The following is a 24,980-nucleotide window of genomic DNA, read 5'->3' on the forward strand; positions in this document are numbered from 1 at the left end:
AATCGTGCATATATGTACATAAAATAAATTGATAACACTGAATTTCTTTGTCCGATTAAAATATGTTCCGAGATACTTCGAGTATTAATATATTCGAGATATTTCGAGAAAATCGTCGCACGCTCTGGGAGACTTTGCGCAAATAAACATTTCAAGATGCAGATGTTACAAAAAATATTTATTACTGTATTACATAATACAATTGCGTATAAAATTGCATCGTTACATAAAAATGAATAAATAGCGAATAACGGGAAAACATTTTATAAAATTGATTGCGTAATTGAATACACGTGGCATGTGTTTAAGATCGGCCCTTAAGAGGGTAACGCAGTCATCAATTGATTTTGACGATTATTGCGACTTGTTCTCCCCTCAGTAACATTTGCGGCACGTGTCTCTCCAAGGTCTCAGTCTTTCCCTCGATCTTCTTCACTACCGCCCTAGGGATGTCGTTTCCTGTCGGCTCTACTTTGACTGCATCAGCACCTGAATCAAAGATGTAATATCGAGTCCTTGTGATATCTTTTCCGACATACATCTCCTTCGTTCAGGTTTAACGATGTGACTATTTTAGAATTTTACTATGCGAGCGAGCATGTAAACGTGAATGACTCTGCTCGCTGTAACTACAACGTAGCTATTGTTCTTTTTTTTTTCAGTTAAAGTTCGGTTAAAGTAGGAAATGTACCTGCGGCAAGATATTAGATAAGAAAAATAGAAAGTACATTCTGAAGGATGTCGAATTTAGTCTTATGATATTTTGTTTTTAAATGATAACAATCGCTAAGTTGTTTATTATATATACATACGCGTCAAAATATATTATCAGTTTGTACGACAGATAAATTAATCAACTGCATTTTAATCCATCAAATTTTATCGTATGTTTTTATTATACGAGAAAAATATTTATGATTTTATTTAATGTTATATATATAGTTTATATTGTAACTTTTCGTCAGTGTTTTACAAAAATCTTTTATTATTTGTAATATAAAAAATCATTTATTTTTTAAAATTTCAATAACATTTTTAATATTAATATTAAACTTATTTAAAAAATATTTTTTGATATATATTAACGTATTGAGATGTCTTAAAATTTTTAATTACAAGTTTTTTAAGCATATTAATAAATCTTTTGTAGAAATTTTTTTTATCGTACTGAGCTATTACAGCAAGTCTATGTAAATGTATTACGACAAATTGAGATAAAGATATTAAATTTATGAACGTGGCTATTAAGCAGAAGTGTGTATGCTGAGAATAAGCCTCGGAAAGAAAATTCTCGCTAAGGTCACGGGAAGTTTAGGAAGGTGTTTATGTATCAACGGCACGTGTCCGTAAAAGTGCGCGAGAACCTCGATAAAGGACTTTAAGTCGGAGGGAACGGAAGAGCCGCGAGAGGGTGGAAGGGGGATGACAAGAAAGAAGGCAGGCACGAGGAGCCAACAGGACACGTGTACGCGAAGGCATCGATCCTGCTGTTTCCCAAGGTCGCCAGTCCCTCCACCCGCCCTTCTTAGCCTCATATCAACGACCTCACGACCCCTCGCGATACGGTCCGAAGTACGTCAGTAGGCCAATCAACCCTGAACTCGGATACACGGAAAGAGAGAGAAAGAAGCGCCCAGGGCGTCGCTTTTTGGACGACGCTATAAATGATGATGAGAGGGAAAGAGTTTAATCGTAGTACACATTTCCTCTCGTTGCCTCGTAACGCCGTTGCAAAGTTCCATTAACTTTTTAAGAGATAATTTGCTTAAATTGCTTTCTTGTAGACTTAATTAGTAAAATATAAAGTTTTACAAAGAAATCACCATAATATTTTACCATAATATTATTTGAAATGTGACGTGATTGAAAAAATTTTTTCATAAGTGTTTTTATTTCATTAAACTTCATATTGTTAGAAACTTAATTAAATTTATAACGTGTGAGTTAATAGTACAGTCAGTTTTATTTATGATAAATTATACACGCGTAATTTTATTAAAAAGCATACTTTTTTCAAAATATCTATTACACATGCGCTGCTGTTCTTGAATAGATTAATTCTGTTTATTGATCTGTTTTGATGTCGCACAAGAACAACTACCTTGCTGATTAGCATGGCGCATTGCGAGTTGTACATGTATCATAAGTAAGATCAATAACAATTATGTAAATTAAAGTCAAATCTGTTCGTAGTGCTTTCATCAAATTGTAATAGAATCATAACATACTCTCTTTTCTTTGATGTAATCAATATCGACCGATTGACCGAAGAGTAAACTTAGTTCGTGAACTTCGAACAGTTCGAGATGCAAAACGGAATTGGCGCGTTGAGTGCACCTATACATGCGTAGAAGTAGACGCTAGTTTGTCTAGTAGAAATTACGAGATTACACACACAACGGCGTTGATAGGAACGGAAATTGAAGTTACACCGATAATATGTTAGTAAGTTTGCCGAAAAAACTCGCGATAAAACCTGCGCGATACGCATTAGAGGATTATCGGGAGGGTTTTCTATCTAAACTTTCTGGGAAAGAGAGATTGCACTTCTGCAAAAACCGGGGAAAAAATTCAATATACTACGGATGTCATTTCAATCAGGATTTCTTCGAATTCTAAATATATATTCGATTGTTCCTTGACAAGAGTATTGCTTTCCTAGTAAGTACTCCAACAGTGATAACAGATAACAAAAATATATCAATAAATATTATGTTTTGCTAAACACAGATGTTCGCGTATACAAATATATATATATATATATATATATATATTTAATCGATAAATTATATTAGACGTTTTGGGTTTGGATCATCTTCAGTAACAAAATTGAGTATATTACATTACAGTATAATCGATGATGTCGATGATCAAGTTAATTGTGCTGTCAAGATCCATAATACAAAAATTTATTTTTTTCTTAAATATATTTTATAATAGATCAAGTAAAATCTTGGTTGCGCCGAAATATGTAAAATTAAAATTTTCGAGGAAAAATCGATTGCAAATTGATTAAAAAAATTTGCAACTTTATCTATTCTACGATATGTCGATTATTATATTTTTTTTACACTATCAATTGTTTAAAAATATTGTCCATAAACGAAGCGTAAGATTCTCAAATTGGAATGCGCGTTTGGCTACTTAGATCGCACGTTTGACACAACCGATGCGGATGAATGAAAATGAGATGCGAAGGTTGGAGGGCACGTGGCGAAGGAGAAAAGGAAGGGTGAAGGTAACCCAAGACGGGAAAATCGTTGCTGGAGGGGCAGGGAAGGAGGAGGGGCGACGAATACGGAGCATTCGGAAAGCGTCTCGCGCGGAACGACACAGGCGGCGAGGGAGGAGGAAATCGACGGAAGGGCGACAGAGGAGAAGGAACCGCGCGCGTGGAGGAGAAGTGACGGAAAGAGGTAGAGAAGAAACGAACGCGAGAAAGCGCGCACGCGAAGAGGGGCCCGCCGCCGCGCGCGGACCTCCTCTCCTCTTCGAACGAGTATCGAACGCGCGCGCGGCGACCACTATACGTAGTCAAGGTCGGTCCTTGCTCCTGCCGCAAAGCGGCGACCTTAGTGGGATGTATTATCCCCCTTCGCGCGCGCGATACGACGACCCTTCCTCTCTGCTCTTCCACGACTGCCGCCCTTTTGCCGCGCGGTGTAAATAAAGAGACGAGCGGATCGCGCGCGCGTACTCCCCTGAGGCGAGTTCGTTAAACTCTATCGATTCGCGCGGCGAATGAAGAATGGGAATCCCGCGGATTAAAAGTAGATCGCACTTCTGCCTCGGTGACAATGAAAATGTTCTTTTTCTAACGACGACGAAGGGACGCGTTCGCGGGAGAAATGGGAAGAAAAATGAAATTTTACGTTTCGTGTGTAATTTTGCAGTTTCGAGGAAAAAAGATGAGCGAACATTTTATTCGATGCTGTTAGTTTTACTCGTCTCGTTATCGAATCACGAACTTTCTTCGAAGCGAGTGTAAGATTATCAATCATTCGAAAAGCGTGTATTAATAAAAATGACCATTACCCAAGGCCGAGCAAATAATAGAAGCAAAAAGGATGGTGTGAGTTTTAAATTGGAGTGACTATTGTCGATTACTACAGCCCTGGCTCGATGACAAATTGTCCGTCATTCTGTATCGACAATGTCAGGTGGCAAGCGGATGGCGAGGCGAACTAACAATAAAAAGAAACAAATTCATAAGTTTTAAGCTCCGTGAGACGTCATACGTGCGGACTATATATACATATTGTGTTCTGATATTTTAAGAATACGCCACATACGTATGCTTATAACTCGTAACTCACGAACAAAAATCATTATATAAAAGATATCAGATGGAAAACAAATTGTGCTTTTATATCATGCCAGAGATTTATCATAGTTGGCAAATAGATGAAAATGAGATACAATTTTCGAAAATCATTTTTATTAATAAATAATTATTTATTAATTAGAAGAAAAATTTTTCAGCTTTCATTCTAAAAAAAGCTCGAAAATTTTATTTTAAGAATTTTGCCAATTTGATATCTTTAAAATAATACATATGATCGAAATATTTACGTGAAAGCATCAATTCACAAATGTCACAAGATTTTATATGTTATACTTTTAAATTCACGTGACAAGACAACAGGTGTAAAAGAAGGACTAAAACACTGAATAATTTGCCAATAGCGCAATCTTCAAGTTTCGAACCGAATATTTCTATAAGGTCTTTCAGAAAAATTATATCTATTTTGCTTTAGGATCGTATCATTTGTGCTTCAAAATGTCGGAAATTATAGAGCTCGCGTTTTATCACCCGATTAGGTTAGCCTCTCTCTTTCTCTCTCTCTCTCCCCCCTCCCCCCCTCCTTTCTCTTATACCATCATGGCACATTGTATCTTCGTGAAATGCAAAAACTCGCAAGGAGGCGAGCATAATCGATCGGGCGACTCCTTTTCATCGCATCTATCTCGAGTCGGGCACTCGTGATTTTTTTTTACTGAGTTATACAACATGTACATCTGCATATTTATATATTGAAAACGATTATTACAGCATTAAGAATCTATAATTGTCGAGAAACGAGGCTTACGAGTTTCAATAACAAAGATTTACTGTACTGTTCAGATTACAAGATGTTATATATAAATTTCGAAAATTTTATTGCATCTTATTGTTGTGTTATTCTTGAAAATTATTTTCATAGATTTATTTCTATTTAGTAATAGATTTTAATAATACCGCATGATTAAAAAATTACAAGAATATCCTTCTCATTTGAAAATCTACGTTGAAAATTATAAAGTTTAACCTTGAATCTCACGTGTGCTGTTGCATGATTTATGTAATAACTGGAACAGGTTTTATTTCTAGCATTTTAAATCAAGCATTTTAAATCAAGCTATCTGTAACTTTTTTCTATCATCTATATCATCATGAAATACAAATTTCTATGCAATTAGGATAAGGCAAAAAGATTATTATAGTTGATCTTGTAGCAGTTACACTACAATCTTCAATTAAATACAAAATCGAATATCAGAAACAACAGTTAACATGGTATTATGTATTTGTAACTACTAAGTACGATTAATCTCGTTAAAATGTTGAAGTAAAATCTATTTGAAATCAAATGAGAGCCGATATTGTCTAGTAACGTATTTATTTAATTTGCAAAACCTTGGTAAAGAAAAATTGATTCTCAATTAATTTCTCGGCTGAAGTGCGGAAATCGTAGATCTATGTAATACGACTGATCTTATAAATAATAGCACATTTGTCAATTCAACACATTAATAGTCAAGGTTCTATTTTATACAGATAATCATATTGTCATGAAGGAAATGATTAGTAATGTATTTTTTAGCTAAACTATCTCTAGTTAATGACTCTAGCATTAATATGGAATTGAAAAAAAAAAAACTAGAAACACAATCGAAAATTTTTTTATGTTATGATCACTTTGATGAGTTATTATATGCTAGAGACTTTAATAGGATGATCGTACCGAGAGCGGGCGCTTTCCTCTTGACTTTGCGGGACCAGACCTCGAAGCAGTCCTCGAGCGCGAGGTTCCAGTACTTGTCGAAGGCGGCCACGTATGCCTCCACGTGTCCCCTTATGCCGTGCGCGTTCCTGGTGTAGACCTTCGGCACAAAGAACGGTCGATTATTCCTTTTAGATCGCGACAAGTCCTCGTATTCCAGGTAAAGCCGTGCTCGCCGAGAAAAGAGACGGCAATCGACATTCTCGCTTCACTTTCGATTATCATCCCGAGTCGTCCGAAATGTGAGGTAGCAGTTTAAGCGAACGTTGTTAACACTGCGTTCGCTTGACTTTTACAGTGCGATGTATTCTCCGCACTATCATTTTTACGCGAAATAAATTTAAAGAAGAATCAAGTTGATTTTTCTCGCGAAAATTCGTGTTCGATCGACATGCATAAGCCGTACATATACGCGAGCCTTATGTAACGCAATTTAGTTAATTTGTTTTTTTCCATGTTACATACTCTATTCATTAAACTTTCGTACGGCTTAGCTAATTGCATACTCCAGAACAACTAAACGTGACACTAATTATGAACGTAATTACGAATATAATTAATGTCATTTTTAATTGTTTTTATCATTATAAGATTATCATTATATCATTACATGGTTATGAGTACCTCTGTAGAAACGTAATGTTTCTTACTTTGAATCGTAATCTATTATTTCTATTTTGCTGAACTATATAAAGTTTTATCTGAAGTTTTATCTGAAAATCTTTTTGGCCTAAATTGGAGCTCAATTCCGGCTCTTTATCATATTCGCTCCGGAGATAATATGTGGAATGTGATAATATTTAGCGATAATACTTCGAGACGATAAAATGTATTAAAGACACACTGTGTCTGGTTGGGGAAGGTTCGTGTCTACGAGAAAAAGCGTTGTTTGTCGCATAGATACAACTGCAAGAGACAAGATAGCAGCCTGATACGCGGAAGTGCAGGCAGCAAGGCCCCCTTCAATGCCTTTCGTACAACGCAGACATACGTGCCAGCCGACTTTACCGCAATGAGAACTAATTGCGAGCCTCGGACTCGTATACGTGTGTGTCATCGCGAGTCATTGAGTGCCGACGATGTCCGCGAATTAGCCGGAATCGATTCTAGGAGTCCTCAAGACCTCCAACGAGCAGTCCGGTCTCCGTTGTTTCAAGGTGACAGAAATCGCGCGTGTCTCAGTGCCCTTCCACGTGTTTTCGTTTTAACACGAATGATGATCCGATGGAGTCATTTTGTCCCTTGTCGCGAATTAATTTGCGCGTCAGCTTATTTTTATCTATTTTCACTTTTATTAAGCGACTATACCTCGGGACGATCATCAATCGCGGATGTGTAATGAAAAAACAGTGTCATTAGAGTTAATCGTTGTTTCGGAGTAGCGAGAGACGATTTTGCGCGCTTGATGTATCAGGATTTTCTTGACCGTGGACTCAAGGATTTCGTGGCGATCGAAAGATTGCGGCAATGAGATATCGAGGGCGATTCGGTGACGAGATATAGATTCAATTAGACCGGAAAATTTCGGAAATGCTCGAGGCTGCGATCCGATCGTAGACTCGATTAGATTCTACGTGATTTTTCTGCCAAAATCCCCGTACGGGATCTTGCAAGCTCACTTTTGTTGCCATCTTCAGCTTTAGCGATTTTATCATTTCAATCTATTTCTCGAAACAAAAATAGTTACATTATGCACGCTAGGGTACAAAGTGTTAGATGTTTGAATTCACTTTTTCTCGACGAGTAAGACGAGGATAATAAATCTTGGAGACGTTAGCTATCTGATTATTCAATCTACATAATCGAACACGTCCCTCGCGATTTTTTTTCTCAACGCTTATATTCGTCCGCGACAGGATGAGTATGAATGACTCGATGATAAAGAAAAAAAAAAACCGCGTGCTTTTCTCGGCAATTTGAACGGTCGAAGGTCGAGTGGTCGATTCGTCAAGATAAAAAAATCAAGAATAAAAATCTTCTTTCCGGATGCGTTCGAAGGTCACGGGAGATTAGGATCTGCCATCGAGGACGAGGATTTGAAAGACAGATCGAGTCTTGAGGAACGCGAGTGATGATGAAAGTTAACGCATTTAATTTAAGCTCGCGGAAGGAGGCTAATCGGAAACTCCATCCTCCTTGTTGAAGATATCCGCTTCCGCTCGGTAGAGACCCAATTAAATCAATTTGACTTTTATTTTCCATTATTCTGTCTCATTGTCCTATTATTAGCCGTCCTTAGCGCGAGGCGGCGATCATTAAGCGCGCTGCGCCGCGCCGCGCCGCGAGAAATCATCGGATGCGATTAGATAAATATGATAATGATTTATCAGCGTGCACATCGCCGCAATTTTACAACTTTCTACGGTGACGCGCGTTCACTTCCGGATTGTATAATCTCGAGATGATCGTACAATATTGATTTTATATTATCGAATAGACAGGAGTAAATCACATACTGCACCTGTCATGTATCTAAGAAAATTTCTGAAAAATATTCACCTTGTAATTATAATTGTCAAAAGAACATTGTTATGCGTCTTCATAAAATTGTAAACGTAAATCAATTTTAGTTTACAACTTTTAGAAACTTCAACGAAACACAATTGACAAATTTTATGTTCCATGGAAATCGTGTCTTTCTTTTCTTTCTTGTGGAATGCAAGATTTCGCATGCAACAGTAATACATAGTGTTTCCGAGGAATATCGTGCTCCAAATTATATCCTTCCGAGAAGGTCGATCATGTGTGCTTCGAGGGGTAAATTTTAGGGCAGCAGTGCGCGCCCCTATCCGGACGCGATCTCGTCTCGTGTTGAATCGCTTGTCGCACGACGACGATACGTCAGGGACGTAAACAGAAGTGGCTAGAGCGCCCTGTTGGGTCACCATGGTTACGAGTGTTGACCCGAATGCTTTTCTTTCCTCCCCGATCGCGTTTCTTTCCTTCCTGACGAAGGGTGGGTCTCGTCGCCCCCTTCGAATACCCGCGCAGGGTTTCGCGTGTGTGTTACTCGACTGCGAAAGTGTGTCAGCCGTGTATGCGTGCACGCATAGTGTTTAGGAGTTAGAGGGATGGAAAAAAATGACGGAAGGGAAGGAAGGAACTGCGAAAGGGCGAACGAGCGCTCTTTTTTAGGATTGCTTCTTCCGTCGTTGACAAGGACATGAAGGATTAGGAGGGAGACGTGTTTTACTGCGAAATTGCGACGAAAAAAATATCTATTCTTAAAATTATAGTGTTTTTAAAAACGTACACAGAAAAAAGAAAATGTATTCTCGAAATAAGAGGACTATCAATATTTTACAAAGCCTCTTAACTTGTCTTCTTTTAATGGATGAGAATATATTCTTTTCTAGATCATCCTTTAAAACTAATATATTCTTCCTTAAGAACTTTTGAACAATGACATTCTATACAATGTTTCATTTCATGTTTACGATAATTATGTCGCTATAATTTAACATAGCCAGTTGCAGTATAATGCTTGCAATAATTCTTAAAGCCTTAAACATGGTGATATTAAATAATTAATGAGACAAGATGGTAATAAAAAATGGCTTTATAACAGCTAATTATGCATGTTTTTTTATTAATTTGTTTTTTCAATCCTAAAGTAAATTCTATTTAAAAAAGGTTTTATCTTATAAATCTTTATAAAGTTAAGAATATCTGCTACTAATTTATCTTTTAGAAGAATTTTTTCTGAGATTAAGAAAATCCTCTTTGGTATCTATTTTAAAAGAGACTACTATAAAAATAAGAGGAAAATGTTTCAGTTGAGAATACATTTTTCGCTAAAATACGCTGTAAGCGCGAAATGTACTGGAAATGTACAGAAAACTGAAGCTAACGACTTTGAATGCTAACGACTTTTGAATAGAATAATTATAATTCTTTAATTTCTGTAAAATCTGAAACTTAAAAGTCTCTGTAATTTGTTTTAATCATCACTATGTTATATCAGGAAAATTCGCGCTTTTTATTCAAAGAATCATCCAATATTTTTACAAAGTACTAAACATTAGTAAATATTAATTAATTATCAATGATTAGAAAACTAATCGATGACGTACCCTAATCCGAATTTTATCTTCCATACATCCGTGAAGCATTCCTAACGGGCCGAGCATTCTTTGCATTTTCGAGAGTACATTCTTCTGTTCTCGCTTTTCTCTAGTCACTGGTTCTGTAAACAATCAATGATAATTTTAGATATTAACATTCAAATCATTAAAAAAAATAATATTAATTAAAACTAATTTAACCGTATAATTGTGATAAAAAATACTTTTATATTTGTTTAAACAAAGGTTGGAAGGCTTAAAATCTAGAATTTTGTTAGACTTTGAATCGATTATATAAACAAAAACAATGTGACGAAATGTTGAAAAAAAATCTGTGATACAATTTAATAAAATTTGCTTCATAAATATGAATCTCCGTTTGCCCGTGAATCTCGTTAAAAGTAATTTTATAATTAAAAAGAAAGTTTTTTTTTGCTTTTATATTACTATCGGAAGATTGAATTTCAAAATCATATCATAATGTTTAATTCAATCTAATTATTTATTATTTGCTTGAAATCTTTTTTCATTTGAAAGCAGAAAAGAAGTGTTTGCATTACACGCATAGTTCTTGTTAACGTTCGATATTGATACACCGCAAAAATGTATTAATAATAATGAAGAAGAAAATTTTCTCAATAACTTCATGAAAAGCTATATGGAATAATTACTTTCCATATTATAAAGATATCTTTGGTCAATATCTAGAGACTATTAGGAACAAACTATCAAAGTTAAAAATACCATAAAATAAAGTATGCTAGTTTTTAATAATAATTAGTAATAGCAATGAGAAAAATAATGACTGTAACAAGATACCATATGATACGGATATTATAAGTTACTACACTTAAATAGTATCGGAGTATCGGAAGTAGTCCCGAGACGAGCAGATTGAGCCGATGGATTTTTATGAGCCGCCGTAACACCGCGCTAATAAGAATTTATGCGGCTCTCTCGTGTCTCGCGGACTCGCTCGACAAATCATCGTTCATCCTTACGTGCGAGGAACGGAGAGCCGATACTATCGCGCGCGCGTCGTTCGTTCCTCCAGTTTTTTCTCCTTTTTTCCCGGCGTGACTACGAGACTTTACGCGGCCGGCCGGGAGAGCTTCATTAACCCTCGCCGTCGTTCCCGTATCTTATATACAGTGATACCGAACTTTTCTTTCCTGTTGAAATAAATCAATCGGATCCTCGACGAAGGCGTAACGCAGAGAAAGAAAAACACGTAACTTCGTTTGACATCTAGTATGTAATTTAACGTTGTAAACCGAAAGCAATAGCTGTCGATTAAATAAAATTGAAAAATCGCTTGTTTCAATTTCGTATATTATATATTATATACGTAAAAGTTACATATATAAATTGTAGTTCTTTTTATACAATGAAATACTAGGTGCTTACGCAGAAAAAAAGAAGACATTTGTTTTGAAAATATCTTTATTTTCAAAATGTTAAAAATTGAAATGAGTTTGTACGGCGTAAAACGGACATAATTTACTTACATGAAGAATTTTGTGCAGTTCTATCAACAAAAATATATTCTCATTATTTAACAATAATTTTCATAAGCGGAGAGGAAGAAGTATTGGATAGAAAATAACAATATCTTCGAATAATAATATCTTCAAGAATTACAATTTTTTAATACGATTACAATCATATTATATTTTTTTAGATAACTATTATAATATTAAAGTGATGTAAGTAAATATAAAATTTTGCTGAAATTTAAGATTATCAAATTCTTTAGAGAAGATTAAATTATATATAAACAAAAATATAATTTTGTGTTTATATGTGAAACAATTGTTAAATAGAATATATATAAAGTAGATTTAATTTGATACTGTTTTTTTTCTGTGTGACGTATAGTTCCCTTTTTTTGCCAAATATTGAAATAAATTATCATGAATGGTCATTCTTCGAAAATAAAGTCTTCGATCAATTAGCAAAACTTTGCAGTAAAATTTATGGCAATTCTACAGGTAAATTTTGATTATTCCTATTAGAACGTCTTCGTAATGACATTTCGTCGAATACGATGGCATCGGCACAAGAAAAATAATTTTTTTCTTTTTAATTTCCTTGGAAAGATCTGTTCCTAATCCTCATTCTTTGCACGTTTTTGCTTTCAAGGTTTTTTTCTCGGCTCTGCGATTTGCGAATCGGAGAAGACTCGGAGACGGTAGACCCGGCCCTGGATAGACGCTCGTCGTCGCGCGCGGAAAGAGGAACGCCGCGGAGTTACGTAAAGCCTCAGAGCTGCTCGGCACGGCGAGTGCACTTATTTTCTCCGTGTGCGCGCGCCCGATGCTCGTGACTCGCACACGAGCGTGCGAGCGGTGGAGCAGGAACGGTGCGTCAAAGCGAGAGCTGTGCGGTGCTCGCACTCGCACCGCTCGCACGCTCGCTCGTTCGCTCGCGAGATCGACGGTGCCAATTGGCTTTCTCCGATAACTTTCATCCGTCTAAAGGGGCCCGTCGCGGCCGCTCGCTCCGCTTCTTTTCCACCTTTCTTTGTTCCTTTCCGCGTGCACTTTCACTATCGCGCGATCCACTATTGCGCCGAGGCGGCCTGGCGTCTTTCGATCGAGGACGAGAAGGATCGGCGGCGACGATCCGCGCGTGGCCGTCCCGGTTTCGCGCGCTCGCCCGTAATTAAGTCGCGAGCGATTATATTATGAGCTGTAGTTTTTTTTTTTCCTCGGATAACGATCGCGGTAGGAAGTTGCCTTACTTAAAATCAGACGTACAAGCGCGAATACGTTTCAAAATATCGAGATAAAGTCCGGGTACTCTGCGACTAGTGTACGTATCGTTGCGTTCGCGCTGCATTCGCGTATTCTATAAAATGCATCTCTCAGGATATCGTCTGGTGGACAGAAGAAACATAACTTATGGTCTAATGAGAAAAACGCTTTATTTCATTTAATGGATAACTCAGGCTCGTTTCGGGAAAAAATGAATGGGAGGAGCGAGGAGGAAGGATATAGAGATAGTTGAGAAAAAGAGGCAATGGAATAAGCGCACTCCGCGTCCACCTCCGACCTTCCGGCCGTTTGTTTTTCCTTCTTTCTCGCGAGCTTCTTCTCTCGTTCCGATCTTCCTTCGTGCTGCGCACGTGTGTAGGAGATAGCGCAGCCCGAGTGTGCAGCCTGGAGAGCGTTCACGTTTGCGTGAACCGCGTTGCAGGGAACCGTTAGGATCGCAACCGCGCGCGCGGCCGCGAGGGGAGGAACGCGAAACGGTGACTTTATCGTCCCTTCTCTGGGCAGGGTGAACCATGGAGATGTCCGTCGTCCCGTACCTCGCCTTGCACGTTCGTTAACCCCTTAAGGCGGCATGATACTCGGGCTAGCTTATATACAGGGTGTTCGGTAATCGACACATTCGCCAGATTGTCCGTGTATCTTGATTGAGAAATTGCGGAAATGCGCTGCTCTTTGGAAAGAAAGGTATTGGAATATGGATGCGTTTCAAAGCAAAGGAAATTACGGAAAGGTTTACGCTTCAGAGGCGTAAAAATGAATTCTAGGAACTTTGGTGCTTATTGTTTCAAACGGACCTAGCTTGATCTGTTTTTCAAGATTAACAATTTGTAGCGGCATTTAATCCATTTCCAAATTTATAAAAATTATTCGCTTAATTCTTATTGAAAAATAAGACTCGATTTATCATCGGTAATGGACTTTCTTGTATCGTGAAACTAACTTCTGGAATTGAAAGATTATAAATCTTGATGCAATCGAACCCATTATTACTGCGATTTCATCATCGCAATAAAATCTAAACTGGCAGCGTATGGTTTTTGTCAATATTGTTTTCAAGCGGGAAAGGACAGTAATAAACATTACACATTTTAATAACATTACTTAAAAGTTATAATACATTGCAATCTGAAAAACACAATATTTGCCGTGGAATAATAAAAAGTATCGCGAGGTCATTAAATTTGCACTCTCGATTATGTGCATACATAAAGATATTGGCTTTCGCATTTGTAACATTGATTTAAAACAAGTGGACCTTCGAACGATTTTCTAAAGTTGAAGGTCTGTCACTTTCCAAATCGTTATTATAATTTACGTAAAAATCGCTTGCGCAAAAAGCTCGTTTGCACAACAAGCGAAGCGACGGATGTCGCGAAATCTAATCGTTGCGAAATATTAATATTTCACTTTAATTATTTCAACACGTGTAAGCGAAATCATTTCTGTTTACATTCGGTTTAATACTGTTACACTTCGAAAAGACATTTGTTATCAGTATACAAATTGCATAAATATGTTTGATAAATTGTTTTAGCAATCTTTTTCGCAATTACAGTATGCAATTCACCTTCAAGTTAAACGAAATATCAACTTTTGAGTGACAATTATGTCTATAGAATTATGAAAGCCAGGAAAAAAAGATAAAAAGATTGGAAAATGCACAAATTATCCATAACTTTTCAAATTTTTCACCGACCTAGTACAAATGAGATGAAAAATTTACAAGATTTATAGTTTAAATTTATCAACATCAATACTAATTATTAAATATTATATTTTTGTAAAACGTCGAGATATATAAAAATTTTAAAATTAGATTCTATTTTGGAGTCTATTTGAAATTAATTCAAAAGTAAGACCAAGAATATAGATTGACGTAAAAGCTTTTCGTTTTTCATTATGTATAAGCAAGAATAGATATTTCGAAAAGTATTTGTGTAATCAAAGAAATAATTTTATATTGATTCGTAGTATCTTGACACGGAGTTTGAGTTTTGATCATTTTTATTACTCTTTAACTTCCGTTAAAAATGTTGTGAGAAATACTAAAAATATTTTTAGCAACAAAATGTTAACATCGCCTACACCAGCTTATCAAAACCTAGACACAGATGTTTATCGAGATAAATAAACAATGAATAAAGTTTAGCTAAAAGCGGAAATTGAGTTTTTAGGAAGATAAATAATTTCTATATTTGATTCATTTCAAGAAGAATTTAATAAAATTTTATTTACAATGATTTGATGTTAAAATGATAAAGCTTCGAAAATTATAAAAATATAAGTGACGGCGTAGAAATATAATAGATGTCAATTCAATGCGCAAGCTTTCCCGTTTTCAAATTCACTCTTTCTCTTCTCTCTCTCTCTCTCTCTCTCTCTCTCTCTGTCTCTTCATGATCAAAGGCACGCTCGAGATTTTCCGGCCTCTCGATCGTTCGACCGCGTGTTGCGCGACGCGTGCAAAAAGGGCCCGCTAACATCTGTACGGCGGCGTGTCTCGCGTGTTGTTCACCTGCGAAAATGTTCGCGCGGGTGCGTGTGAAGGAGCAGTTCAGTATCAAGCCCGAACTCGAGGAGAGGAGTCCGTGGGTCGCAGGTGAGTACGACGGCCCTCGTAGAATGTTTGCGGGCGCGGGACGGGTGGGGCCCCTCTTTCCTGCTCGTGCCCCGTTGAGAACGGCGAACGAAATATTACGGGATGAGGTGAGGGACCAGGCCGGGCTGGAGTTCGCGAAGTACGGGCTGGAGAGGAGTAGAGCGCGGCTTGTACCCGCGGATGATCCCCAGGTTGAGTCGCGCTGGGTTCAATGTCCTGTCGGGCAGCGCACCCGAGAGCCGAGGCAGGCAGGCGAGCAGCCACCAGACCTCTCCACCACACGTACACACGTACACGTGTACACGATCGCGCACACGTTTCCGCGAGATCGCACACGGCCGCGCGCTCCGCCGTTGCGTACGCCGCGCGCAAATATACAGGGTGTCCCATACTGACTGTCGCTTGCTTCAATGAGGCCAATGCAGAAAGAATGCGAGTCGTCTCTAATAACGATGTGCTCTATTTAGGTTAATGACACTTAAAAAGTTAACATAAATTTTATGAGGAAACAAAGGGTTTCATGGAATTGAACTTTTCTCGCAGAGAGGAATTGACGGAGAAATCTCGTCGTTTACTTAATTTTTTTCTTGAAAAATTTCAATTTGAGCCCGAATTATCTAATTGCTTCGTACTCAAAAGACGCAAAGATGCGAAGAATCGCGGGATTCAATTAAATAATCGCTGAGGAAGAATCCAAATTTGTCAATTACTATTCGAGAGAAAGTGCCTGACTTCTGGAACACATTGTATACTCGAACACGACGAAGTGCGCTGGTCGGCTCGCCGCAGTTTGCTTTACGCGAACTAGCCGTAGGTACTGTTACTTCTGCGACGAAGCCCTTTGCCTTTCCCTTTCCCTCCTTTACCCCTGATCCACACGATATTCCTTTTCTCGCGGATCTTCACGGCCAAGGAAGTCACCGACGGTCACGCGATTATTCGGAACTCGTTTTCGAAAGACGATTACGACAGTTTGGCGAGATCTTTTTTTTATCTTCAACATGGCAGATTGAGATAAAGAAAAAACTGGAAGAAGCGATATTTTTCGAATTCTTTCATACTGTGTCAAAATGAAGAGCAATTTAGTATTTATTTATAAAGATAAAAAGTTGGAAGCATAATAGAATTTAAATGTGTGATATGTGTATTAAATTTTATTTGAAAAGTATAGTCTTTATTTCTATTTTGTAGTTGTAAGGAATCTGATCTATATGAATATATATGAATCAACTTAACAGCGTTGGGCCCAGAGAATTAAATCAAATGTGCAAAGGTGATGCCAATAAAGAGCCGACAACAGATGTTCGCGTGTAAAAAATATAATTTATTTATAATAATAAAATTATATTTTTTTTACACGCGAACATCTGGTGTCAACTCTTTTTTACCTTTGTACATTTAATTTAGTTCTTTGAGCCCAATACTATTAAGTTATTTATTACTGATCTATATGATTTTTTTTACTGAAAAATAATATTCGCTTAAACTTTTATATGTTTAATTACTTCCGTATTTTACTATCCTTAATTTTGAATTTACTTCTGCACTATTTAAATATGTAAAACCCTTCATCTTGAGACTTTTTACAATCTCGAATTAGAAGTACAATCTCACGCGTCTTATTACATATTGTCTCAAAATCATATAACAAAAATGATATTCGAAATGATAATCAAGCGGTTTATTTAAATCTGCATGTGCGAGAAGATTTCTCGTAAATCTCAGAAGGAGACGGCTATGAATTTTGCTTTTACGCTCTAAACATTCGAAGCAATTGAACGGATCAAGTAATAAAGTACTCGACGACGAGAAGAGGCTATATACGTTTGGAAGGCGAGTTAGTCGGGATTCCAGCGGCGAATCTTTCCCGGCCTTTCTCGACCGAAGAAAGGAGAAATCACTCTTACCCCGGGAAGGTCGTATGGAGCGCGCGAACGCGAGAGCACGGGGAAAAGAGCCATTACTCGGCACAGCCGCGATCTATCGGTTCCAGATTCCTAATGTCGTTCGAGCGGGCGTGGTCTGGGAACCGTCTAATCTTCGTTATTCGACGAACGGTGCTTCGCTCGCGAGAATCCCGCGACGTGTGCTCTCTGCCGAGGACGCTCTCTGCCCTAATTGACGAGTAATCTTGTTTTACGGCCGGTTCCATTAAGCCGGCTTTACGCGATCCGGTAAACTGTAATTATTGCACGAGTCCGATCCTTAAGATGTTGGGAGCGAAACCGCCGGGAGTGCAACCTTATTCGCGAATAATCTCGGCCGAACACCCATCGATTTTAACGGCTTGCCCCGACTCGCCCAAGTACGAGAAATTTTTGCCATCGTAATTTTAGCAAAGTGCACGAATGTAACAAAAGATATGCAACGTAAAATAAATGCGAAGTACGATATCTTCGTTGAACTGAATTTTGTTTTAATTATCGTAAAATATAAGAAATTAGATAGTTGAAAAAATTAAATATTTAAGAGAAGTAGCATTTTCTAAAAATCTTATATCAGTTTTTTTTTAGCAAGAATAACTCAGACAGAACTCAGAAATACTCGAGACATATCAATATTGAAGCTTTAAAAATTCCTTCAATAGTCAGATTCCAAAGTTCTGTGATCTACGTTTAGAAGCTCGTAACAGTGAAAGGTTCAGTGATAAAGAAATAAGATTCAGCCAACTATAATTCGAATCTGTTGACGTTTTTGCGGCCTTAAGAGCAGAGTCTAAAACCGATCGCGATACTCCAGATTTTAAAGGAGCGAGAGCGCCGCTGCCGATTCGGTGTATTCGATAGTCTGTTACGTTACGTTGGGATAGGTCGGCACGACGGCGGGTACGTGGTGCACACACGAACATGGTGCCGAGAAATTGGATCGTCCACTCTACCGGGTGGCGCGCGAAGCAGGGACTTAGGCAGCCCAGGCTCCTGATCGTATCGCGCGTACGCGGAAACCGGAAGGATTGAAGCGGACTCCCCGAAGCTTGATGAGCCGAGACCGAGCGTTCACGCCGCAGGAGCTCGCAGGAACTTGGAGAAAATGAAAAAAAAAAGAGTAGTAGGAGGGAGGGCGGGAAGGAGAGACGAAGATGCGTGGAGCGTAGGAAAAACGCGTGTGCTCGTGCGGCGTCGCGCCGCGACGCGCGTAAATGTTGCGCAATGCCGCGCGAGAGAGAATCGCGGAGAAAACATCGACGAGAATTCCGTTACTCGAGGCGAACGGCGGCTGCCGTCGTTGCTTTGCGTCGTGTTTGTGCCACGAGCGAGAGTATGCGAGTGCATATGTGCGCGCACGCGTGTTATGTGTGTATGTGTGTGCGTGTGCGTGTGTGTGCGTGTGTGTGCGTGTGCGTTCTTCGCGGCCGGGTCTGCCGTTAGAGAGCGAAATTTGCTTCCGGAGCTGAGATACCTAGAAGAGCCTCCTTTTCTTCTCATCGTCCCCGTTGTCGTCTTCTCGTCGTTCTGACGTTTCGCCCGCGTCGCGAACATATGTGTGTCACGTTACGATAGGTCGGGAGGTCGAGTGCGAACGAAATGTATACGGGGAATAGTCTATTCGAGATCCTCCTCCAGAATTTCGCGGATGGACGCGAATATATCACTCGAGAGAACTTGGTTGCCGACTTCCGCGAAGCTTGGTTCCGCGAATTTCAGATATTTCGTATGCAGTTTCCATTCTATGATTCATAAAATCTCGCGTATTCTTTTCATTCCTCTTTTCTCTTCATCGGAATTTGATCGGTATTCCGGAAAAATTTGAAACGAAGAGATTCACAATCTTACTCGATATTATATTGTTCTTGTGAATTCCTAGATTTTACGAACTTGCTAGTATGCAATATCACACTGGGAAAAAAGTTATTTAAAAAAATATATATTTAGTCTGATATGATCAACTATGGGATCAACATTGGGTTGATTCAACAGTTGTTTAACTCCACAAGAAAAGGTATAGTTCATTTATGTCAACTATTCAAAAATTTAATCAAAATTGAATTAAACTCAATATTTAGCTGCACGTATCAAACTAACCATTTTAGTTTTTCAACAAATTTTTTTCCCAGTGCAAGTAATCATCTGAATGCTTCGCATATGGTTGTTAAAAATCGATTACCAAGACTTGAGATATTAACACGGTGTCAAAATTAGCCCTTAGTAGTGAATCGCGAGGCATCCCTGGGCATACGCGCGTACGCGCGCTGCTCGCGTCGGCGCTGGTCGCGTTCTCGTTCGCCGGCGCGTGTCCACAATTGGGAAAAATCGCGGTTCCGTCAGAACGTGTTCGAGGGCCGAAGCCGGCCTGGAGAGGTTCGCTGCAGAGCGAGGTCGATGTCCGGGCGCAACAAGTGCGCTCGAGATTCTCTCGCTCTCGCTCCTGTCTTTCTCTTTCTGGACGCGTTCGCGATCGGCTTCGATAACGCCGCGCGACTTTCGACGGCGGCGGCGGCGGTGGCGGTGGCGGTGGCGGTGTCCAGCTCTTTCGCCGATCGCGAATCTCCGAAATACGCCCGAGACACGCGCCTCGCGTCGCGGCGTTCTCGCTCGCTCCCTCGCTCGCTCGTTCGTGCACGGATTTAGAGACGACCGTAACGAGAGCGCCGGAAGCCGAACGACCTTTTTGAGGTTGCGCCGCGGCGCGCCAAGTTTTCGCTCCAGAGGGAGAGAGAGAGAGCAAGCGGGAGAGAAGGAGAAGCTAGCCAGTCCGACGCAGCGCGTAGTGATGCTCAAGTGTGATCAAGTATCGATCTTTTACCAATCAATTACACTAAGAGAAATATCAACCGAACGTTTAGTTGAATAGTGATCAAATGAATTTTGTAATTATTGGTATCAAAAACTTGGTTACATTTAGCAAACCGTTTGGTTATAGTATAAAACCAAATTGTTTGGTCAAAACAATTACATATTTAGCAATTATAATGATAACATTTATTTGATCATTATTTAATTAAACGTTTGGTCTATCTCTCCAAATATTTTTACCAGTGAGCAAATGTCACAACTACTTAATTTTTTATTAAATGGTTTTACTCGAAGAAATGAGAAATTGCGATGATATTAAAAAGAGATTTAATTACAGATTTTTTTGTTGACACAATCATATGTAAATCAATAAAATGATATCATTCTGCAAAATCTCTTAAAATTATGTAAAATTTTTGAACGTCTCCGAAGATTTACAAAGGAGATATTTTGATTTGTAATACTGAATAGATCAGTATGTGTAAAATATCAAATACATATAAAAACTTGAGAATCATTAATTTTCGTATAACTCTTTTGACCAATTGTTCTATTTGGCCAAAAATCAACAAACATGATACACGTAAAAAAAAAAGACATAAATGTTTCAATGATTAAATGATATTATTTATTCGATATTTGGTTATCGAAGAGCTAGGTACTTTTTAACTGTCTCAAAATGCAGATTTTTGAAAAAAATGTAACGTTAACGTATGAAAGATCCATTTTTCAAAAGAATTCCAGATGAAAACCCAAGGAATTTGGAGACGAGATGGCGCGATACCGAAAGTATGTCAATATTCGGGCAATATCGAGTGTATTATCACGAGCGTCCCTTAGACGCGCCGCGCCGCGGAGCCTCGGGTTGAGCGCAAGAGGTCGACGTCCGGGCGCGCAACAAGTGCCGCACTACGTACACGTATACAGACCGCTACCTCCTACCCCCTCCTCACGAGTGCGCACGTACATGAGGCTCGCCTTCTGCCTCCTCGCTCACTTGCACAATCGCACGACCACCGCGGCGGCGGCGGCGGCGGCGGCGGCGGCGGCGGCAGCGGCAGCGACTCGTCTCTCCGCCCCCTTGAGGGAGGCATCCCTCCGTCACTGTCCCTCTGTCGCTCGCTTCCTTTGCTTCTCTTTGCGCCACCTCGGCCGAGAGGAAGGAAGAGAAGAAACGGGAGGGAGTCGGAGCGAGACACGGGCACGCGAGCGAACGGGGCGAGGGCGCGCTTTTGGAGGAAGAGAGACGGAGGAAACGGAGACGGAGGAAACGCGTGACCGTGCTCCACCGCGCACACCACGCACCGTCGTCGGTAAATATAAAACTGCACTGGGTCAGGGATCCGTGATTTATCGGCTGCCTCGTGTAATTGGCCGCCGGCCAATAGATATATACCCCTCTTTCCTCCCGGCTGCGTTGCGCGAGAACGGGGCCGCGGGGCGGGGAACGGGGAAACGCGCTACTCGCGTCTATCTACTAACGTTCGCCTCCTTCCTTCCCGCCTCTTCCTCCTTTTCTCGTTTTTGAACACGCGACTTGCTCCCGCGCAACGATCTTGATCATTGATTAGAAGATTCCTTCATCTCTGTGGAATCGGGTCTGAATTTGTTCAGAATTCTAGCGCCGAGGGAAATGTCTCACTTTGCGCGCGCGCGCGCGCGTATTGAATAGCGTGCCGCATACATGGCAGCGTTTTATGAGACAAGTTCACGACCAATTAACACTGAATCACGTATTCCCGTTTTTTCTTTCTTTCATTTTTTCGATTTTCCAAGTTGCCGCAGTGGCAACTTGAAATTTTGTGACCGCGTACAATTGACCATTGACAGTCAGACGTTTAACTTCTTGTTTTTCCAAAGCATTGAAAGTTACGATAAAGTCTAAAGTAATTTTTTTAGCAAGGTGTTACATTGAAAGAAATGGAAATTTTGTAATTATTACCAACTTTCATAACTTTTTGGTCACTAAATTTTTTTTCAGTGCAATGCAATTGTTTTAATAATCCAACATAATTATTTTCATATCTGTATTATAATAACAACAAAATCTTTCTTTCAGTGTAGGGCAAGTAGGAATTTGTATAATACTACATTGGATTGAGTACCAAAATCTTCAAACTTCATAAATGTCATCCCACAATTTCTCGAAACATTTCTTACGTGGAAACACGAACCACGAACGTCGCATTTTTTTTCATCAAATAAAACTTGGTTATTGAACCGATTAATCGCTTGAAAATTGCAAGAATGCGACGAGACTTTTGAAAGGCTGCCGCAACGATTTCGCACAGTGCTCATACGTCGCGCTAAAGCGAGGGAAGATGTCTTTCTCTCGTCTTTTCCGGATGAAAGAGAGGGAGAGAGCGCGTGTTCGCGACATTGTAAATATCGCGCGAGGAAAAGATAATCGTAGAATAGGAAACAATGGAGAACGACGGTCGGGGTCTCACCACGCGGGAACGGTTGACGCACACTTTTGCGGAGGTCAAATTCCACGCGCGGCTAATGCCAGTCGCGAGCTGCAGCCGTCGTTGCGGCGACCTTCGTGGTATTTGTCAGGCCGTAAATAAAGTGCACCGGTATCTGGAATACAAGAGCAGAGCGCGAGATGACGCGTGATAGATCTTCCGACGAAATCCAACACCGAACTCTCGATCGTCTACGATTATTCGGTGATTTTCGCGCAGATGTTCCACGGACGTTCCGTAACTCGCTCAACTCTCTGACTTGAATGCCAAATTCTTCGTTTAAAACCAATTCTAACCTTGGTGGAAATAACGATGGGTATGACAATTAACCCAAGAGTACACTGAAAGAAATGCTGCAATATGAATTACAAAGGGGAGTAGTTTGATTCAATTAAATATCATGAACTGTCGCTAATACACATAGTTGATTCAGTTAAATTTTATTTATTCAACTATATATTTATTATTATCTTTATTTTTAATCGTTTATGTTTCATTAATATTGTTATTGAATTAATAAGATATTTTCAATTAGACTGGTGTTATTGATTCAACAGCATTTTTTTCTCTGTGTACTACTATGGATGAATTTTCACTCGAGATATTAATACAAATTTAATTTTTCTTATTAAAACTTCGATAGTTTCAAGTAACATTTAATAAGTTTTTTTACATTAAAATAGAATCATTGAATTAACTCTGTTTTAAGTAATACTTTTTTTTATATCTTTTTCTTTTTATAGATTGCAAAATGTTAGAATAATTGAATTAACACTAACACCTTGCAACTTATAAAATAGAAAAAGATCTAAAAAAAATTTCTTAAAAGTGTAAAAAATTCATAATTACGTGGATGAATTTTCATTCAGAATAGTATTAGAGTTAGATAAATATGAGTAGCACTTAGGATCGGTCTCAACATCTTTAATTAACTTAATCGGCTAATTAAATTTAAGAACAATCAACTGCAAAACTTAAAAGTTGATCGTAAGTCTGTTTTTTTGTTTACTTTCTGCAAATAATTTATTTATCTAAGATATAATATAAATGTATTTAAAATACTTATAAAATTTAATATAAAATGCTTCAAATTAATAATTAATTTTTTAATTAAAATAATTAAAAATTTAAGTTGGGGATATTCGGTGTTAAATTTTGCTGTTGGTTATTGTTAAATTTGAATTGATCAAATTAATTGGAAATGGTGAGAGCAACCTTTAAAATATTTTGCTATCAAATTGTTTAAATATAGTAACTTTCCTTATTTCTGCATTTATTTCCTTGTTATTAATACGAATTTATTAATTAGGGATATATATACACACACAGAGACTTCCGCATGTGCCGTTGTCTCTCGTTAAAACAATTCCGCGTGGAAATTCGATACTACGACGTCACTCTTACATGAATGAAATCCCCCTACGCGAGGGCTGCGAAACTGCATGCGATCGCCATCTCTCGTGAGGCGTGCGAAAGCTGCGCGTAAACATTGAGGACCGTGCTGTCCCTCTCTCTTCTTACCTTGATGCGATACAAATCTCCGCCTCGAGGATTCCGGCACGGCCGATTTATTACTCTGAAATACACGAACCGCGAATCTTAGTTCTACTGTACTCTCACCGAGATCTGGAATACCGATTACCCTAGTTTCCCGTTACAATAAAATTTCACAAGATTTCAGTTCTACGTATATCTTACTTGATTCAAGAAAATCCCGCTTGGCTAAACAGTTCAATGGTAATATTTATAAATTCTCAGTATCATTAAAAAATTTTTTTGTAATGAGCTATTGAACTTTTCTTTAGCTAGATTTACATTTTAACTTTGATAAATCATTCTACTGACAAGTCAGGTTATGTTAGGTTATGTTGCACACGCTCCGATACTACACAAACTTAATATTTACATAAAACATTCGATCGATTCTTGCATTGCTCTCCCAGATTCATGTTAAAAATTGACGCGTGACGAAGAGCACGCGACTCCGGTACGCACTTTCGTCGATGTGATGATACCCTTCAGAACGGACTCGAATTTCGAAACATTGTCATAGATCGGCGCGGAGGATGCCAACCGCATTTTCGGCGAGTACAATGCTTTCAACGGATCGAATTTTTCGCTTCCCGCGTCCAAACTCTCGTCCGACGTTTCGCTATCCTCATCTGCCATTGACGAAGTCAACAAATCTATTCCTTTCACATGTACTTCTTACACCAAACATGCACTAATTCATACTATTGTTATGAACAGTATTGTTATGAACAGTATGATGATAACGCGGTACGACCAACGCCA

At 38.8% G+C, this 24,980-nt stretch overlaps 2 protein-coding genes across 5 annotated transcripts in view; one reads left to right on the forward strand and one right to left on the reverse strand.

Annotated features, from left to right (window-relative positions):
- Positions 1 to 24,980, forward strand: part of LOC105194426 (ecdysone-induced protein 74EF) — a 194,999-nt gene that overhangs the window by 36,802 nt on the left and 133,217 nt on the right. The gene's annotated exons all lie outside the window — the stretch shown is intronic.
- LOC105200272 (U7 snRNA-associated Sm-like protein LSm11) lies at positions 158 to 24,933 on the reverse strand. The gene is made up of 5 exons (XM_011167770.3): positions 24,681 to 24,933; positions 24,207 to 24,261; positions 10,118 to 10,230; positions 6,006 to 6,144; positions 158 to 489 (listed from the first exon to the last, which is right to left on the reverse strand). The coding sequence occupies exons 1-5, from the start codon at positions 24,852 to 24,854 to the stop codon at positions 338 to 340; spliced, it is 633 nt and encodes a 210-aa protein (XP_011166072.1). The 5' UTR covers positions 24,855 to 24,933; the 3' UTR covers positions 158 to 337.

This window comes from Solenopsis invicta, chromosome 7, assembly GCF_016802725.1.
Source record: "Solenopsis invicta isolate M01_SB chromosome 7, UNIL_Sinv_3.0, whole genome shotgun sequence".
In the NCBI taxonomy this organism is placed as follows: domain Eukaryota; kingdom Metazoa; phylum Arthropoda; class Insecta; order Hymenoptera; family Formicidae; genus Solenopsis; species Solenopsis invicta.

What these genes read in the sequence shown, in the direction of transcription:
- LOC105200272 (XM_011167770.3), bottom strand. Translation starts at nt 24,854, where the DNA reads ATGGCAGATGAGGATAGCGAAACGTCGGACGAGAGTTTGGACGCGGGA. An exon ending in GAGATTTGTATCGCATCAAG is followed by an intron (nt 10,231 to 24,206) that starts GTAAGAAGAGAG and finishes GATTGTTTACAG; the next exon opens with AACCAGTGACTAGAGAAAAG. An exon ending in AAGATAAAATTCGGATTAGG is followed by an intron (nt 6,145 to 10,117) that starts GTACGTCATCGA and finishes TTTGTGCCGAAG; the next exon opens with GTCTACACCAGGAACGCGCA.